Source organism: Oxyura jamaicensis, chromosome 1, assembly GCF_011077185.1.
Source record: "Oxyura jamaicensis isolate SHBP4307 breed ruddy duck chromosome 1, BPBGC_Ojam_1.0, whole genome shotgun sequence".
Taxonomy (NCBI): domain Eukaryota; kingdom Metazoa; phylum Chordata; class Aves; order Anseriformes; family Anatidae; genus Oxyura; species Oxyura jamaicensis.
In genome coordinates, this window is record NC_048893.1 from 198,051,937 (window position 1) to 198,072,867 (window position 20,931).

The window sequence follows — 20,931 nt, forward strand, 5'->3', positions numbered from 1 at the left end:
TAAAATAAAATAAAATAAAATAAAATAAAATAAAATAAAATAAAATACAACCAGATGAACTCTTTGGGCTTACACCCTATGTCTAGCTTGCATAGATGCTATGCCAGAGCAGAACACTCTCCCCGCCTTGAGCTCTGCACACTAGTGCACAAATCCTCTGTGACACAACTGATCTTACTCAGAGCTTCTTGCCAATGGCAATCCTTCATCTCTTCTGCAACTCTTTCTATTGCTGAGCATTTTTATTTTAACACTGCTGTGGCCTAACAAGAATAGTATGTGGAAGTAGGTTTCTCAGTGCCCCTGTCAAATATTATGCATAGCAAGTGGCAGCACTGTTCCAGCTGACTTACTCTGCTGATTGTCTATGAATAGGCAGTAAACTCTTTCAGAGGGTACGGGAACCCTATACAATAACAGCCTCTATAGATGGATCACAGAAGTCAATATGACTATAAATCCGTTGTATTTTTACATGCATCCATTTCCAGCCCCCCCAGATCAGAACTGAAATATGCCCAGAAATAAGAGTAGAATCAATTGTTATGTCCACATCAGCAAGCAACAGGCATGGATCCACAGAATGAAGAGCTGGTGAGAAAGAGTCAGCAGTCATATTACACATTTCTTTGTGTGTTTTATTTTGAAATAGTTCTAATCTGGTTTTATAAACTGAGTTTCATCAAAAAGCAATCCCATTTGTACACTCCAAACCTACTCTGTAATGCAAAACAAAGCAAGATACATGTGCAGGACTGGGAGAATCACTTCAAAAGCTTATCTATAACTCAAATGAAAACGCTAATCTAGATACATCCAGAATCCACCTCAGAGTGTCCCATGAAATGCAAAAAACCACTGGAGCTCACAAAGATGCATCAAGTGCCTAAAGTATGTGAAGTTTTGAGCATGGTCTACTGCTTGTCATTACTAGTCAGAAAAGTATTTTCTTGTCATCTCAAATGACTGTTTCTTTATAACCAGGACTAGACTATGACAAAGTAGAGACTATTCTATATTAAGGACAAAGTGAGAGATCAGAGTTTGTGCGAGACTAATAGTGCTGGTACAGAAAGCTAGTACAAGAAAGCTAGTTGATCTGAATAGAAGCTGTGATCACAAAACAAGCTATTGATCAAAATAAAAATAGTAAGCTAAATAAATACGAAAGTCCAGACATTCAGTAATACCCCCTACTATTTGTTTAAATGAAACCTCAAGTTTTGCAACAGCTTTGCAAATCATGGAAGTTCTGGCAGATGAAGAAATAAGTGGTTTGACTTCCACCCTCACCTTGGATAGTGGAATAGATCATTATTTGTTTTTTTTTTTTCAGCTAAAACAGAGAAAGAGTAGGAAGAAAAACACCAAAATCAGCTATTGTGCCAGAGAACTGGTTGTGATCAATGTAGGAGGAAAGAAAGAAGCCAGGGGAGAGAGGGAGGTATATTTTGTCCCTTTGAAAAAAAACTTTTTAATTATTCTAGGACAAATGGAAAAATAAACCTGAACAGAAGGAAAATAACATTTATCAAAATACCTGGTCAAGGTCAACAAACAGTGAGGACACACACCTTTCAAAGAAATCTCTTCAATAACTATTTCCAATATAGAGAGGTAAAAGAGATAAGATAGAAAAAACATTTCCATGTGAGTGTCAGAGTTGTGACCAAAACATAATTTAAGAAACGTCTTAGTCAACCTGAAATACCTTCCTGGCACTCCTAATAAGAGCAAAATGAACAGGATATTAAGAATCAGGAGATAACTCTTCTGCAATACTGAATGAACTATTACAGGGCCCGATTCAGCAAAGTGAGTAAGCATATACAGACATTTAAGTGTGCATTTACGTCTCATCATCCTCAACAAGCCTGATATATGCCTCAGCACTCCTTGCAATGGAGACTTGTGAGTGGAGGTCTCTCTTATACACAAGTCTTGCTTTAATCCACAGACACAGAGCAGCCCAATCGCTGTGAAACAACTCTAGGACTTGGAGGCTACACGTTCACATCCCAGCCCTGCAAGATCACAAACAAAGGAAAATTTGCAATACACCTGCTGACATGTAAGGGCGGTGTTTTAGAACCCGCTCATCCCTCCTCTGTGTCAGTTCTGTTCCTGTGAAGGAAACATTGGTACTTCCCTACCAGAAAGAGAAGCGCTTAAAGTTATCGTGAGGTACAGCAGTGACACTTCAGATACATACTACCCTGACTTTAAGATTAAAGCGCTCTGAATTCTTTGCAATTTGAAGATCAAGGGTCATGAAACTAGGATCATTGAAAGTAAAGGCCCAGGACAGGGTCAATGGTCAAAGTCCAGGAAATCAAGCTGAAAAGGAAAGCTTCCCGCAGATGCAGTTAAGACTCCTCCACTGCCTGCTTTGCAACATATGGTGTAGTAAGACTTGCACAGCCTCTTCCTGCACCCCCAAATTAACTCCCTGGCACCACCTGTTAGGAGCAACCAGACTGGAAAATTATTGCATTGGGGACAGATAAAAACGGACATGATGGTTTTGATGTAGTGCATTTCTCTCACTCACTTCTGTGCCCATAGGAAAAGAGTATTGTATTTGGCACAAAATTAGAATTAAAAACTGTAAATCAAGACTGTGAGCAATATTTCATTCCTGTAACTTGCACTGTCCTTTAGAAATGTTCTAGTTAATAACCTGACCTGGTTATTTTTATGACTTGAAGATATTTGTCTGAAATCTGAATTCTTTTGTTGTCTATTCCACTACCTATATTTTAAAACTGTCTTTCTATTCTGAGGACCTCTGCCACACAGAATACAAAGTGTCATTGCTATATAAACTTCTTCCCAAGTTCAAGAACCACGTGACTGTAGAAGTCACAATATTATGAGCATGCTTAGATCCATGATTTCATGCCATGTAACTAAAATATTTCTTAAAAGAAACATCCTTCCTTCTTTCCAGACTTGTCTGCTTGTGGGTAATGGATCTATATCCATAAATCAAAAAATATAATCCTTTGAGACCAAAGCAAAGAGTTATATATTTAAATAGGGGATGCAGAGCAAAAGGGGATAAGACAGGGAAGCTTGAAGTGTGGCAGATGACACACTAGTATGTATGTATACAGAATATCTCATGTGTGCTTGCAGGTCGTATCAAAGTGTACTAATCTGACATGTGTTGAGCTATCCCAGGATAACTCAGCTCACTCGTGCTTCTTCGCATCTTTCTAAAAATGATAACTATCCAGTACCACCTCTTTTCCTTTGAGAAGCAGTTCATACACCACTACAAGAAGATAAAATATTGGCTGTGACTAACTTAATGACCCTGAAGCTCCAAACAAAGAGGTGGAAAAGAAGTTTGAAATTTATTATTTTTATTCTCCTGCTTCTTTCTAACAGGATCTGAAAATCATGAAAGAGCTTAAGTGCATCAAAGAACATCCCTTGAAAATCATGCTTACAGGCAGGAATACAAATTGGATACCAGTCCCCAGGCCACTGGCCTACCTTTGTAGAAGGGTAGCTTGCATTTAATTTCCCCTGACTAACTATTCACCTTTATTAATTAGAATTTAACACCTGAAAACATGGGGGGTTAAGTTTTTAAATAAAAATTAAAAAGAAATATGAATTGTTCTTATGAAAATGCTGCAAGATTAAAAAGGCTTTTAAACTATTAAACTCTGATTGCTATTTATACCGCTAGTGGCATCATGACACAGCAATTAAATTATAACCCTTTCACTAAAAGACTGTAATTTTGTCTATTTAAAATGGAAGTGAAGAAACAAGAAACTTTAGTTCAGGAAAGACTTAGGTAACCAGAGATTTAGGCAGGCTATAGTCTGGGGAAAAGGAGAAAGCAGACAATTGTAAACATCTGACTGTAACCTAGTTTGTGTTTAAGTGTATTAAAGGAAGCAGTAGATGATCCGTCATTAACCTATAGCTGAATTATGTTTAGGGAGCATTGGGTCATCTATAACCCTTTTCATAGAGTTACTTCATTTTATTCAGGCTGGTCTGTCACACAGGCACTCAAAAAACTATACCGTGTTCCCTACTTTGTGGACTATTCAACTAAACCTAGATTTTTGAAGCATTTTTGAGGATTAAGAAAACTTACATAGATAATTTAAGAATAATTACTACCACTATCGTTTTTTAATATAAATGTTCATTTTTTCTTACCCTATTTTAAACATACGGGAACAATTTTAATATTATATAGTTTAAAGATAGCAAGGAAAAGGAATGGGACAAGATTCTTTAACCCCCTTTTAAAATCATCATGATTGACCCAGCGATCCAAGAAGCAAACTTGTTTACCGAAATATAACAACTTTTTAAAACATGCCATCACTTTAGAATTATTTCAGTAAAATAACAAACAACATTGGCTATACCCTAATGTCAAATCAGAATTTATACGGGGAGAAATACAGCCCAGCCCAACACATTTGGAAAAAAAATTGGGGTGGGATGACATTACACAGCCAAAAATGAAACTCCTCTGGCTAACTGCGCCACCTTTTGATTTAAATTTAAATGAGAAATTAAATGATTGTCCAGTTCCTAAAAGAAAACACTTATTTAAATATATACCTGTACACTTAGAAACGGGTTCAGGAGCTTACTTTATTTATTTCCTACAGAGAAGTGCAGGGCTGCATACTTTAGTATTGCTATTACAGTTAAAAGCCATGTCAGCAATAGAAATAGAAAAAATATATCCATTCTTGCTGGTTTGTGTTTCTGTAATAACGGTATACACATCAAAATCAATAAAGCCGGGCAAATGGCAGCGTGGTGGTTTAGTAATCTTAGCACTGTTAGCTAAGTATGCAATCAAGTCTAAAACAAATGCTTCATAATCCATTCGTTTCTCCTATGTAAATCTATACTGGTACAATCCTGGGAAATAAGAAACCTTTACTTCTACTGATTTCTTTCTAACATTTAAAATGTATCAGCTGTAAGCCCTAATTTATAGCCAACGTATCACAATTTGCACTGAAATATCTAGTCAGACATGAAATTAAATAGCACAGATATTCAAAGGAGTTACAGCATGCATTTAAATATATTAACCACATCCTACCTTGCATCCAAACATCAACGACAAAGTGTTGTTGGTGCATGCAACTTTGCAGTGGCAAATCATTGGTGTAAAGCAGTCAGGATTTTTAACAATAGGGCACATTCCTTTAGTGCTGCAGTAGTGGCAGCCTACTGAAGGCTAAAAACAAGTAGCTAATACAGCACATGGAGTGGCAACATATGCTGCTCAACAGCTAGCTTTTCTCTTGCTGGTCAGAAGCAGCCTGCTTGAATCTCTACCTGTGTCCCATTCAGCCATCCCCTTCTTTGTTGATGAATCAACGACGCAGCATTGATCACGAATCTCAGGATTTCCCTTCCTCTGGGAAATTAGTTTTTACATTGAAAAAAAAAAAAATGAAAAAAAAAAAAAAAAAGGAGAGAAATGGAAATGAGGGGGACTAGCAGGTGTGGCAGTATTAGCATGTAAAAGGATGTAAACGCCTACTCATAACAATCACATAAGATTGTCATGCTAGCTGAAGTGGGCTGAAATTATTCCATCGGAAGAAAAATACTGCAGCTCCTGATTTGGTAAAAAGCCAGTGAGTTGCTGCAATACATAGTCATTGTAGGGAGAGAAGAGGAAAAAAAAAATTTACTTATCTAAGAAGCCAGAATCCTCAGCCTTTATCAATATGCATTCCAGCAAGGATTCCCTTCCCAGCACCTCCCCGAGAAAAAGAATCAAATCAGTCGCAACTCCGGAGAAGCGATGACCTTTGCTTTCCCCAAAAAGATGAATCTCAGCATGAAACAAACTGTACTCAAAGCTGAAAACCCCAGATGCTGGGAGTTTGCAATCAGGGAAATACAAGTAACATTTATCCAATCCTGGCTTGCCACATGGGAGCTTTCTCCGGGCACAAATTTACAAATAGACAGGTTGAAGGATTGCAGGAGACACTGAATAAAGATATGAAGTTACATGGAAAATGCACGAGCATGAAGCTTAAAATGCAACCCTCTTTAAACTGCTTCTGATACGATGTAACAACTGACTCTCCAGCTAGTACTGTTATCCTATAACCTCCAGACTGCTTTCTCTATTCCAGAAATGCAATAATTAAAGAAGTTTGGGAGCATAATGCTGGTTTGGATTCAGTTACAGCTGTCGCTGTTTCTTCAGTTAAAGCAACACCAGCTGAAAATGCATAATAAAGCATTTGGATGAGCAAACTGCTAGCTGTGCTTTTTAAGAGGATTATTTATATCAGAAGTTGGATGAATATGTCCTCCACTTCTAGGTTCAGCACACACACAGATATAAAATGAAAAGGCTATGATATAGGAAGTAAAGCGATGTCTTCACCGATTTCACAGCTGATAGCAAAGCAAACCCAGCAGTTGTTTCACAGTGACTTGACCCTGCTTTTTGTACCTCGCTAAGCTCTGCCCATCAATTAGAAACTCTTTCGAAAGAAATGAGAGCAGCTTGTCTCCCTGGCAATTGTGAGTGCGTTCTCAAGGCGCAACTGGAACAATTTTCTGTAATAAACTCGAACTGAAAATTTGTTATACAACAGAATGGAGAACATGGCAAATGGAGGGCTCTGTATGCAGTTAGGTCAAACAGGATAGAGAGTAAACACTACACAATTTCTAACAAGGTCTGAGACTTCAGACAGTAATGTATAAGACCTCCTCTGTTAAGATTTTATATTTATATATAACTTTATTTTTATCCATTTTTTGTGTGTAGCTAAATTTCTTCTTGATTTAATATTTTCTAATGATTGTTTTTCACTCTTTGACTTCTTGAAGTTAGAACCTGCAAGAACCTAAGCTCAGTAAAACAATAGTTTCTAGTTCAGAGTACCAGATAGGATTGTTCTGCAGTTAAAGTTACAACCCAGTTTCATTTCTGAAGATTTATTTCTTGCAAATTACAATCCACTGTCCTCAATTCACTCAGCTCATACTTTTAATCTACCAACCTGGACACAGGTTGCTATACGTGCTTTGTTATGCCATGGGAGAAGACTATGCAGATGCCAATCAATCAGCTATCAATAATCTAAGTTTATCTGACCTGTTAGTCCAAAGAGACATCGCAGCAGCACTTAATTCCGCCTTGCTGTGCCAGTTATCTCCTGAAACAGTGACTGAGCCCATTTAGAAACGTACTATGGTGACAAACAGCAGCCGTAACATAGCTGGATCTTTGATCTGTTTATTCCTAGCTTGCCTGTCTCGTTATTAAGCTATATATTATACAGATTTTCTTTCAAGTACTGTCTCTCGCATAACCAGCACTGGTGTAAATATAGAAAAGTGTAGTTTCCATGACAATACATTCCATAGTTACAGCCAGCAGCCACTATCATTAAAACATGAATCACAGGGCTACCTTAAGGTGTGAGCACACTACATCATTGGCCTTATAAGCGTTAATTTGGGAAGGGGGTGGCATGACAATATTTTTGGTAGACTCTACTACAAAATGCCACAAAACTATGCTATTTAACTGTTTTAGCAGTTCTGATATCCAACCATCTTAGACCTTTAGGTGATAAGTAACAGTCTCAGTCTGTTCTCATCATTAGCATTTCTAATATAAGAATAAATTGCATCTGCACTTTTCGATGTTTTAAACATGATGTCCTGATTTAAAACTGGACCGATAATCACACAAATGTGATTTCCGATTAATGTTCATGGGGCAATAAAATCACCTGCATTTAATTTCCAATTCAGATCTCAAAGAAGGGAAGGAAAAACAGCCAGTTAACCTCTTGGATCATTTGGATCTGTCTACATTCAGCTGGCTCCTACTCTCAAAAGGGAGGACATATCTATTAAAATTCCGATCTCTTACTTAATCCCTGATTTTTGACGTAACACTATTGCAGACTTTCAACTAGAACAGGTTTCGCTTGTGATTTTGTTTCAAGTATGAAGAAGCATCAAGCCCCAGTCAACCGAGTATTGTGCAAAGCATGAAATACATCTCTTCACACTTAAACTAATTGTTGCTTTCAAGTGAAAAACAGTTACCTGACATACAGTCATTTGGGAAGGGATCAGAAAAGAAAGATTCATTCCAATGACAGATTGGAACAATAACTCATATCACAATTGGCCAAGAAATTTATTTCAATTATGCAACAACCACATATAGAAAACTGCTATAAGAAAACATTTGCTCAGAGATCTTCTTTTACCTTTTCTACCAATAGCACTCATCACAGATGCAGAAGCAAATTGATAATTGCTAGGAAAGTCATTTAAATCATAGTCAGACTGCAGGAGCAAGGTTTCTTGGAAAACCAGTGTCTACATTTCCTCTCTCTCTGACAGGATATGCAGAGGAACATACATTGCAGGGGTTGTCATATGAAAAAGAGGGTCCAGAGCTATGCTGCACTTGGTGAACCCATCAGCTTTGTTGAGACTTGCACTGATCCAGACTACTCGCTCACAACAACTGTGCTGCCACAATGAATCACACCTCTTTTGCTGCTAGCAAAAGGGGAGACTCCCAGCAAATCGTGGTGTCAAGTTATTGTTGGTAACTTTGAGTAAAGTGACCCCACCAGTGAATTAGTCACCTGCTATTGTCTGAGCTGCATGTTTGCAAAAGTTGCTCTTTCTCCCACTTGCTACAAAAACTCTTGCCCCATTTATCTTCTTAATTGGTCTGTTCACCTGGTAAAAATTCCCCTGCTGTACCAGTCTCTCTGGCAATTGCCTTCAGCCAACCTTTCCAGGTTCTTCAATGACATCTGCCTTTCACCGTGCTCCGCTATGTGGAAATACACAAATTAACCTGCTATGATGGAGTTGCTTTACTGGAAATATTACTGTCATGTTTGATGATACTTCCTCCCCTAATGCATACATACCTTGTTCTGCATCAGAGTTAGCTCAAATAGCACTCCTGAGACCTGACATATCACATGAGAACCAAGTCTGATATTGGTAAAAATAAAGAGTTGTTATTTAACTGGAGAGTCACAATGAGTTTCTAGATACTTAACCTTGCCCAGGATATTAAGATATTTGATTGTGTGTTGTTGTTGTTGTTTTTTAATTCTCTGCTTCTTCTATTGAATAAATTGCTTAAGATTTGATATTATAGTATAGGTTTGTGTATTTCCCCTTCCATATTTTCACTACTCAACTTTTCATTCCAATGCTCTACCATGAAAATTTCCTCTAACACTGACCACATCCATTAGATACCAGAAGATCAATATGATTGATAGGCCCTTGGCCAAGCTATATGCATTGTTACCTCCTTCTAATCTTCTGTTAAAATTCAAAATCACCTTCTCTGTTTTTCTTCTCTGAATTCCCTGTACTCTAATCAAGCCTCGTGAAAACTAAATCTGTCTCTGACAGTGATTAAAGAGTTGTCTTCTCAAAGAATCATATTAGATGAAAGAAAAGAGGAAAAGGCTTGTTACACCACAGGCAGCATGTACAAATGGAACCAGAGAATATAAATATAAAACAAACTTGAAAGATCCCCCATCAGAACTAGAAATGACTGCACACAGCCTTGTTCCTTAAGAACAAAACTGTCCCAAATCTCCTCTGGTCTAAACCACATTTTCACAGATGTCCTGTCATTTGCAGGGATTCGGGGCATTTCAAAGACTTTAACTGTGCCTACCTTTTATGTGAGGTGGTCATTTTGGGGAATGAACTGTTACCTATTTTGTCTAATATATCTGACTGTTATCTATTTTGCTGATATTTGTCTGCTGGTGTGAATCAGGAGCTGGGCCTTAGTTTGCCTGAAAATCCATCCACCTTTGGAATAACTAACATTGAAGCTCATAGAGGAAAGACCATACAGACACCAGACATCAGCTCAAGAGCAGCTAAGATTGCCGGAAGATAGCCATAGCTCATGTAAAGCTGTGTTTGAACCCATGCTAAGGGGTAATAGGAGATTGAATTTTCAGCCCCAGTGTTAGAAGGGGTGACATGGGGACTGGTTTTATGCATCCAGAGGCTTAAGGACTCTGGATTTGTTCTGCCATAAGAAGGAGATGAATAGGGTGGAGATGAGAGAGAGCCCCAAGGCTTCCATGTAGCAACAGGTTTGCTACTTCTGTGAGATGCAATTGCTGTTGCTGCGACCCACCTTTTCCACCATGACCAGCAGCTGCTACTGCATCATACAGTCCTTCGTGGCAGCTGGTTTGGATTTCTGAAATCTCTGTATATAGACAGAGAACACTTGTCTCATGCTGGTTCTCTACAGTTGTCTTCCTCACCTTGACTAGCAAGGGTGTGGACAGCTCATAGAGATATAAAGTTCTCCTGGAGATCCTTGAGACCATGGAAGCAGATGGGCAGAGAACAGCTAAGATGCTCTGAAAAAAACACCTATGCATTAATAATTCAGATGTGGTAGGCAGCTTGGAAAGCGCTATATGACTCAATCTCTCTCCACCTGAAGATGGAGATAATGCCTTCCAATTAAATGCCCATATCTCCAAGTACACAGTCATATAAACAGTGATTTTTAAGTTAATGGGAATACTCTTACAAAAAGTACTCATGCTCATAAATGTTCACACATTTTAAACTGCCACATTATCAGCACAGTTTCGCATTTTTAACCAGTGGAAAACTGGTTCAGGATGTAACTTTTAACATTAGCAGTTTTATCTGAAGTGTTAACTACATCTAAAATTGTTTCACAAGAAACAATATGAAAAACTAAGATGCCCTGAGAGAGAGACACGGATCTTTCCAGAAACTAATTTTTATCTGTTAAATCCTTTACAGAGCCACTAGTTGTATATGTGTTTTTTTTAAAAAAAAAAAAATAATAATAATAATAATAATTTATTTAGGCGTGTATAAATTTAAAAGAAAAATGAGAGGCAAAATATATTTGAATTAAATATCGATTTGAAGGAAAAAAAAAAAAAAAAAAAAAAAAAAAAAAACAACAAATAAACAAAACCAAATTAATCCTCAATAGCTAGAAAACTGTTCTGCTTTTCTGATGGTTCCTAGTTATATGTTGTGTTAGAATTTTTCTGTGACAGACAAAAATAAAGACATGGTCCGACCAACAAAGAGTGAAAACTCACACACAACATATTCAAAATATACATGCTCCTCTTTAATGTCATTATATAGACCCCCTGATTCCTTCAAGTGATCATACTGTAGAACAAATATACCCAAATGAGCTTAAAATGATCAGTTTAGACACCACATGCTTGCCTAGGATGCTGGGGCAGAAGAGGAGTTAGCCTAGACTAAATTTTGTGTTACGAGGACTGCACTCTTACTAGGACTAAACTGACTAGCTCAGTTATGTCAATATGAGCTGAAGCCATTGCTACATATATATATATTTATATGCATTAAATAGAGGTGTAAGTCTTGCCAAAGTCTTACACATGGTCACCAGCCCTGCAAGCATGTCCTTCCTGCTGTGTGAACATGGGGCTCCCTGAGGTAAGAGACAAAATAGCAGTAATTTTCGAGCAATTTTCCAGTCTCCCCCTGAATCAATATAAATTTCTACTTCTGTGACATCCTTTGGTGAATATTCCTCAGGTTTTTCACTTCTCCTATGACAATCTGTCTTTGTTTATTCTGACTCTATCTCCTGATATCTTTATTAGCTGTCCCAAAATGTTGCAGTGGAAGAAACAAGCAACTCCTGTTCATCTCTCTGTGTCACTCATGGTTTTGCAAACCAGTGCTGTATCCTTTCTAACTCGTCTCTTTTCCATAATGAAAAGTTGTAGCCTAATAGATCTCCATTTCTGTCATAAAAACAGTTTTTATATATTTGAAGATGGCCATTTTTAACTCAACTGGTTTTCTTTAATTCTTTTAAACTTCACCATAGCTCATAAAATCCTTATTGTCTTCAGTTGTTTCCTCAAATCTCTGCATCCCTCCCAAAGTGTATATCCAAACGGTGACATTGCCCAGCAGAATAATTCCTTCCATCTCTCACTTCCAGTAATTCTCTAAATATATCCCAAGTTTTTTAGATTAGCTTTGCAATAGCCACACATTCTTCACTGAGACTTATTTTGAAATTCATTGCTACGCCATCCCATACTCCTCTGCCTACTGATTAATCAATATGCATTTGGTACTTGTGCAATTGGATATCCCTTCCCACATGCAATACTTCACACTAGCATTTCATCCTATTGCTTTCAGACCATATATTTATGCTGAACTTTACATGTGCCAGTCCTCTGGCAAATTTCATGGGACTCAGAAAGTGGACTTTTATGAAAAATACTTGGAAGCAATTCTTCCTGGGATTTGGACTAGCTGGAATGCAGAGTGCTACATCCCCAAAAAGAGTTTCAAAGGGGAAGTTCACTTTCAAAAATGTGTGTCAGGTTACAGGGAAGTTCCATACACTGCCTAGATCTCACTGACTTTGGATCATATAGAATTCAAATGTTGGTGCTCATAAATGACCCTTATAGGTAGGAACTCAACAGGGACTATTCCTGGCTAAAGGAAATTAAGAACTCTATCTCGTTTAAGAGTCATGTCTGAAATGTTTGTGATCACATAAAAGTTTGGAAACGAAAGAAGCCAAATAATAAAAAATACAAAAGCAAGTAAAAATAATTATCACCTTGACCATTTCCTGAAAGCATTTCATAAGGCCTTTAACTCTCACACACAATTCCCGTAATTTGATTTTATTGGCAAGCCAGTGCCTATACTACCTTCTCTAGTACCGAGCAGTTCAGACTGCTGTTGGCAGCTCCAGAGAGGAACCACCGGAAACCAGCCTTCATTTCTTGTGTCATATGGTACTACTATTTAGAGAGAAATGATAAGCCTAAAGGAAAAGTACTTGATGAAAGCAGAAGTAAAAATAAAACCGATGATGCATCACAATTCACAAGAAACAGAGAAGGTCGAGCTTTTCGGCACTTTGGAGAAATGAATTTTTCACAACATTACTAGTTTTTTTGCAAGAAACTGATATCTTGATTGCAAAATGTCACCAAACAAAGTGATAATTTCAGGCAGGCAGAATAAATAAATATATAAATATATAAATGGACCAGGCCTGAAACAATCCTATTTAATGCAAAGTCTTACATTACTGAACTCCACATTATTACATTTAACCCTTACTAAGGACTAGGGTGCTAATCAGACACATTTCATGTTAGAGATCAACTTGGGCTGTCACCATGTGTGCTAGAAACAGGAAAATAACCATTGTTTCCTTGGTGCACATTTTATTTTACTCACAAATTCTCCCTGATGAGAAAGAAGTTCTCATTAACCAGATGTTTGACTTTTTAATATATATATATATATATATATTAATGGATAGATATATCCTTTTTTTCCCAGCTCCCACTCAAAATGAGTGTGGTCTAGTAGTTCCCAGCTGTTAGGAATATTGTTGCTGATGTTCTGTGGATTTTCCTGAAAAGAAAATTCTGTCTTAACTTCTAGCAAATGCCACATTTTTAAGCATTTAATAGCTTTTCAGTTATGAAATTCACATTCCATTAAAAATGAACAAACAAACAACAACAACGACGTACAAAACCAACCAACCAAACAAACAAAAGATATACCTAAACATTGTATTTCACTCCAATGTTAGCAGAAATCAAATAAAAGATGTGATAATGGTCATGTCTAAACTTTACAAAAGTTTTCCAACAAAACTCCCACAAAAGTTTAATAGAGACCTCTGTATGACAACATCTGCTTCTGTACTGTTTCCTGGCTCTTCTAACTCCACTGTGCTCAGGACAGGTGGTGGACACAGGCCCTGGACACAGCAGGTGCACAGGATCCCATTACGTGACCCTGTCTTTTAGGGGACAGAAAATTTGGATCCCTCTGTTAAATGCATCCATTCCACATCTAGGAAACAACCACTGCTAATGACAGAAAGCCATAAATGTCCCTCCTGTTCTTTCTGAAAAGGGGCTGCACTTGGCTCCAAACCGCATAGAGATGCCAGCCAGTGGAGCCACTAATAAACAGAAAAGGGCCATTAGAGAAAAATGCCTCTGAAATGCCTCTGAAAGATCTTCTCCATTTTATTTATTTATTTATTTGTGTGTGTGTGTGTGTCCTGTTTCAGATAAAACTCTGAAGCCCGATGAGTTTTTTGCAGTGGAAAACATAAAGGTTACCCAGTGAAAGCTGAGAGGGGGTCACTTTTGTGTTTTTAATATTGTGGCATAGGTAACAGCTCCTCTCTCAAAGCCTTGAGGGTCACAAGAAACCTGATGGAGGGGCAGGGAATTTCATCCTGGGTTGCCTGGGAATCCTATCCACCCTCGCATTCACAGGAGCTTTTCTGCTGGGCGCTCTCACAGCACAGGCTCTCCCCTGGAGCTCACAGTCCTCGCTCAACGTTCCAATGCAGTGTGCTCAGGGAGAAGCACAGGGCTGATTACAACCATTCTTTTTTGTTCCTTCATGGTTAGAATTGACCACTTGTCCTTTACATCACTTTCCTATTTCTAAAACTGTACTAAAAGTCCAGGCAGTGATTTTTGACCCTGTTAGAATTGCATGAGCATTTTCTGTCCCCAGGGCTGTGGAAATACTATCAGGGTCTGTTGCTTTACACTGATGTGAACAGTTCTGGAAATCAAAGCTGTTAAGGAAAAGCACATTGTGTCAGTCATGAACATCTCCTACCTCCAGTGCTCCAGCACCCAGGAGGAAAGGAACGACCTAAAATGAATGTTACACAGAGGGAGTGTCTCCTCCAAGGCATCCGTGGGAGTAATAAAATGAAATAAAGGTGAACTCTGGAGAGTTGTTGGAGAGCCTGGTTGCCACTTTTCTAAAAATGACAATTTTAGTGCCTCGAAGAGGAGCTTAGTAGGAAATCAATGCATTTCTGAGGTAAAGGAGCCAACACAGCTTAAACTGCTTCCAATGGTGGCAAACCTCCAAGAGCCTGCAGAACCTTTCTAAACTAACCTGGTGACCAAAGACCACCATCTCCTTGCCATGGGGTGAAAGGACTGCTGCCAGGCCCCAGCACGGACTCGGGACCCCCGTGCCACAGGCAGCTCCCATTCACTCAAGAGCACCTCCACAGAAGTGATGCTAATGCAAAGCAACGTGCGTGAGATCAGCTTGGGGTGCTGGAACAGGAGTCTCCCTATCCTCCTTGTAGCTAAATTAACACCAGTCAGCCAGGAGAGGAGTTTAAGAGAGCAGAGGCCTGGGGCTGTTTGACTCTTGCCTGGCTGAGAGCTGTTGTGAGCCAGCTAATGGCACGGACCGAGAGGACCATAATTCTCAGGGCGGCAGTATCCTTGGTGCTGCCCTGTCCAGGTGTGTGAGCGAGCAGCTTTGTGGCAGTGGTAGCTTACCTGGGGAGAGCTGCCCTCCTGCTTCTGCTCAGTCGGCAGTGCAGCTGACTTGTCTGGAGCAAGCTTCCAGGAAAAACAAAAAAAGCAGGCTGGGCAAAGTCTGCTTACAGGCTGTGCTGCAGCAGGAGCATCCATCTTAGATCCAGTGGAGGAGGAGAGCTTGGACATGCTCCCTTTTTAAAGCAACAGTGCTCCTACTGAGCATGGTGAGGAAGGGTAGTGCTACGCTACGCCAGCGGTTGCACTGCGTATGTGCAGAGCACTTTACAGGCATTAGCTAATTGATCTTTGCATAACCTTTTTGAGCTAGGCAATTAAACATCATCACTACAGTTTTGCGGGTATGAAACTGAGCAGGGCTGAACTTGTGCAGAAGCAGCCTGTGATTTTAGGATGCATGAGCTGAAAGGGTTTCAGTCTGATTTTGTAGGTGCAGACCATGCTGTAGGCCTGACTGACTTTGACAGCGCAGAGCATCCATAACTCCACTTGCAGCCAAGAGTGTACGGTTGTTGTTAAAAGCCAATCCCTGGAGTATGTCAAGTTGGAAATCGAAAAAAAAAAAAAAAAAAAAAAAAAAAAAGAGGAACCCCAGATCACTAAGCCATTAGGATAATGCTGGCTTTTCTGTCTAAATATATCAAAAGAGAAAAAAGTCTAGAGTCAGCATTTTGTCTCCCTGCTTTCTCTTTATGCATCTGGACAGGCCGCCTCCCCCAGGGCTCCCCACAGATGTCTGTGGAGCTGTTGATAAAGGTTGGTGTTTAAGAAGGAAAATAAAGCTTTTCTTGTCCACAGGCAAATTTCCTGCTTTAACTACAGGAACTGAAGGACTAGAAGATGGGACATCAAAGTTGGATTCACCATCACCCTACAAAAAATGTCATCAGGGAGTAGCACTGGGTTCGGAGAGTGGCATTTATCCTTTCACTGTAGCTCTGCATTAGCTTTACAAAAGGGAGAAAATAGACAACAGGTAGTAAATAGGGGGACAGGACACAAGTGGGACATACTGCATGGCTGGGAGCTGACGTTGACAGAGTGGTATGTGATGTTAGCTTAATTTACTCTTTATTACCCTCAGGGCATATTTTTGGTATATGGCAGATCCTTAATAAAAAGAAAACTTTTACCTCTAAGTGTGCTTGACCAAATAGCTATAAAAGAGACCTTCGAGGCTGCCTTTCTCCTGACTTGGTAATGCTGTAGCAGTAGTCTACCAAGGCCCAGATTTTCAGTTGGATGGATGTGGCCTGGTACCTCGTGGGATTTTCACTTGTAGGCAGAACAAGTTTGGAATTGAAATTAAAAACAGGGCAAGTAAGAACACCCACTAGTGCCTCATTGTGAGTGTAAGTACATAAATAGCATTTCACATCTCAGATTTATCTCATTTAGTGCTCCAAACAGGAGAACTCACTTTCCTTACAGCCTTAATACAACAGCTGAAGATCCTGATGTCCTTCAAATCATGCTTCAAGGTACATCCACGTATTAATGCAGCGATTTTATCCTACAAACCTTCCAGATACATGAGAGTTACAAGCTGAGTATTCTCCAAAGGGACAGGCCTGAAGTAATTCAAAGTCCTTCGTTAGGCACTCTGTCGATGCTGTAAACATCGCTATTTAATTGATGTACTGTTTTTATTATGTGTGCCCTAAGGGACTGCACTGACCAGAGCCTCTTGTAAATTGAATAAATAAACAAATAAATAAGCAAACATTGTTGCCTCAACCAGATCATGGAGAGACAGAAAATTCTGTGTGGTTTAATGTGATTTCTACACAACAATTTTGCTGACTGGAATGGCTTGTTTGATTGTCATTAGCCCTGGCAGGCTCTTCCAGCTTCTTCCTCCACCTCAGCAAAGACAGAGAACGACACTCTCCCTTTCTGGATTTCTACGGTCAGTTTGTTTATTAAGTATGTCATTTTAAAAGCTTTTATAAAGTGAAAACTCTCTATTCCCTTCCTTCTGGAAAAACAGGTGAAGAATTTAGTCATTTTCTGTTAAAAGTGATTAAGTTGCATCCTCATTCTTCCTCCATCCCTACCCTTTTCCCTCTTGTCCATCTACCACACTTCATAGCTCTGCAAAGCCATGATCTCTCATTTGCTTCTTACTTGCATATTGTCTGGTCCAAAATACTTCGCAAACGTATCTTTTAACAAAAACTCAGAAAACAAAGTTTTACCAATCAGGTTACAGTGGGAGAAAAAAAAAAAAAAAAAAAAAAAAAAAAAAAAAAAAAAAAAAAAAAAGTGTCGTTTGGGGAGATAAGCTACCTAAGCCAGTGAGGACTGGCCACACCAGTCCTCACGCTAAGTGGGTTTTGCAGCCTGTGCTAATCTCTGGGCTGCCATGGCTAGAGAGTTTTAGGTGCCTTGGATGGCTGGCTTGGACACGTGTTTGGTGGTTTTTTTTTTTGGACACGAATTGCAAGCACATACTGACTGCAGTCAGGCTTTCATCCTCATGAATGTTATGCATGTGAGCAGTTTTACAGCTGTGAGTCATCATCTTGCCTACATTCATATGTTCTTTTCCACTCTGGAAGGGAAGCGCTTTCATTCACGAGAAGAAAAAAATAGGTTTCAAGCAGTATCATGATACAATCCCACCCTTTTATAGTGTTCATCTCCTTGTTATGAAATTTGATTCCTCTAAGGCATGACTATAACTTAGAGCGTAGAAAAGTGAGTTAAGATGGAAAACAGGTTGTGCCAGCTAAGCTTCTATGAATGCCCATATCATTTCTCCTAACAGTGGACTTCTCACAAAAAGCTGCTTAAAATTTACAGGACAGTAATCCTAGGTAGTCTTCACACTGGAGAGCAATAGGTAAGTATTGTCAGATGATCCTTAACAGAGACCTTAAAGAGCCTGAAGAAATGAAGATGGACTGAACTAGAGAGGGAATGCAAAGAGATCAGATTCTACTTGTGTCCACTTGCATCCAAGAGCTCCAAGACCCATTAACCACATTGCAAGATTATTCTTGGGCAGTGGAGGTGTTTTTCCCATAGCCAAACTTTTATGTGAGTAAAACCAAAAGAAGGCATTGTACCATATTTCTCCCAAATGTGTGACGCTGATGCTGTCCTTGGGATAGATACTGGCCAAACCAAGATGAGATAAGTTCAAAATCATGAAGAGTGTCACAGGAGGAGTGTTTCTCAGAAGACATTCAAAGAATACTTGGATCTGGACATATTCCTTAATCTGTTTCACAAGAGGAAAATCAGGCTGGATTTTCCCATGAGAAACAGGTTGTATTTGACCTTAATGTACAATTAGCTGTTAAATGACTTTCAAGGAGACTTTCCTATGATAATCTACTTAGCCTTTAGCACTCATTTATGGTGGAGATTTGGGTTGATTCTACAGAACAAGTCTCAACTACATTTTTTTTCCATTTAAGCAAATTATTCCTATATGGGAGTATTGAGATAATTTTATGTTCTCTTTTCTTCTTTCTAATGTATTGTTATGCCATAAATTATGTCATGAAAGTCATTAAATCATGAAATGATTGTAAATGAAACACTGCACAATTCAGAAAAGATTCAACAAAAGAACTGATGGGCTTCTAGTCACCCAGAATATTATTTAGACATCTGTGAATTGTAGGTGTGAAGGTCACCACACTACTGCTACCAGGTAATGACCTAAACACTGGTTCTAAGAACTCAGATTGAATTTTTAATGGTTAAATCTCTTTTGGTGTCTGGATGATGGAATCATGGAATCATGAATCACAGAATGCTTGAGGCTGGAAGGGACCTTTGGAGGTCACCTGGTCCAACCCCTGCCCAAGCAGGGACACCCAGAGCAGGCTGCTCAACAGCAAGTCTAAGTGTTTTTTGAAGATCAAGACGGGAGACTCGACAGCCTCTCTGGGCAACCTCTTCCACCTGCACAGTACAGAAGTGCTTCCTGATATCTAAGACAGAACTTCCTGTGTTCTGATTTGTGTCCATTGCCTCTTGTCCTGGTACTGAGCACCACTGAAAAAAGCCTCACTTCATTCTCTTTGCAATCCCTCTTCAGATATTTATAGATATTGACAGGATTCCCCCTTGAGCCTCCTTTTCTCCAGGCTGAGCTGCTCTCAGCCTTTCCTCATACAAGAGATGCTCCAACCCCTTGATCATGTTGGTGGCCCTACACTGAACTCTTTCCAGTATGTTCAGGTATGTCTAGTACTGGAGGCTCAGACTAGAATAAAAGATCTTAATTAAATTTATGATTCCTAAACACAGTTTAGACTCTATAAAAATTATATATAAAAGTATATATATGTATATTTATACACTTTGTTTGATATATATTATATAGATAAAAAATTGCATCCACGTCAGGCTAAGAAATGCAACATACCTCACATTCAAACTCTTCAGGCCTGATAACCCACATAACCCCAATAACACAGACAGGTCACCTCCACACAACACAACACTTGGTATTGTGTTGTGTTTGTTTTTTTTTTTTTTTTTTTTTTTCATGACACTGGAGAACTATGTTGCATTCCTGTTATACCTGTTCTAAGGATATAAAACATAACTACAGCTGTGCTGGAGGAATGTGTAGTCTCCAGACTGAGCACTTTCTTGGCTAGCACTTCTAGGAATCTGCCCCAGCGTCCTTGGTTGACTTCAAAAGTCAGTCACGGAGTGAACTAACATCACTGCAATGTATATGGCCAGGGGATTCAGGGTCTGGAATGAGCTGGGAACTAAAGATGTGTGCGGTGAGACTAGCAGTGGGTTTTTATCAAAATGTGTCCTTCTGCTCAGCAGGATCCAGGTCTCAAAAAGCCACCTGAGAGGTGGCACTCAGGATCTTCAGGTTTGGAAACTGCTGCTTCTCACCAATCTTTTGCTCAAAAGATCATGGCTCCTGTCTTGGTCTGGGACATTCAGAATCTATGCAAATGCCACCTTTGGCACCATTGCTGACCATTTGTCAGTGGATTGCCAAATAATATTCTTTTGTGATTACTTTAACCTTTTAACTCTGCAAACATTTCACATTCAGATCAATTGCCAAATTACCTTAATTTACCAATTGATTGTGCCTCAGATGAGCTGCAGTAACAGTCCATATGTTTCCTCTTAATTTGTGGCTAACTCCTCTTTTACTGAAAATGAAGCTAAATTCAATTACCTCATATTTGTTGCAGGGTAAGAGCATAGACATAGTCAATCACATGCTCAACAAACACCTAACGTCATGTTAATCTGTGGTAGCCTGGCCATGAATTCAAACCTTTACAGATTTGTAGATGAATGTTCAGGACTATGGGCTTTAGCATTTGTTTTTCTTACCTGTGCTTCTGTTTAACTATTATTGCTTTAAAGATCTTTGTCCTCTGTTAAACATTTTTAGATTATTTCTGCCACCCCTAACATATTAATTTTCTAACTTTTCTCAAAGGTGAGTATCAGTGTACATCCAGACTATGTTCCTATTCTCAAATATATTATTTCTGTGCTCTTTAGTGATTACTAC

General features: G+C 39.0%; 1 protein-coding gene across 22 annotated transcripts in view; it reads right to left on the reverse strand.

The window, feature by feature from the left end:
- The window catches only part of DLG2 (discs large MAGUK scaffold protein 2), a 1,027,745-nt gene that overhangs the window by 657,290 nt on the left and 349,524 nt on the right, over positions 1-20,931 (reverse strand). Inside the window, exons 1-2 of one of the 22 annotated variants that reach the window (XM_035343485.1) lie at positions 5,697-5,963; positions 5,335-5,416 (exon numbers count right to left, since the gene is read on the reverse strand). The exons of 18 other annotated variants lie outside the window; for them this stretch is intronic. Coding sequence is in view for 3 of the 4 variants with exons in the window: in XM_035343437.1 (XP_035199328.1) it covers positions 5,096-5,197 (102 nt within the window). In the remaining variant the exon portion in view is untranslated. Of the gene's footprint in view, positions 1-5,095; positions 5,964-20,931 lie in introns of those variants that run through there. 3 more of the 22 variants (XM_035343437.1, XM_035343464.1, XM_035343472.1) reach the window with 3 other exon arrangements.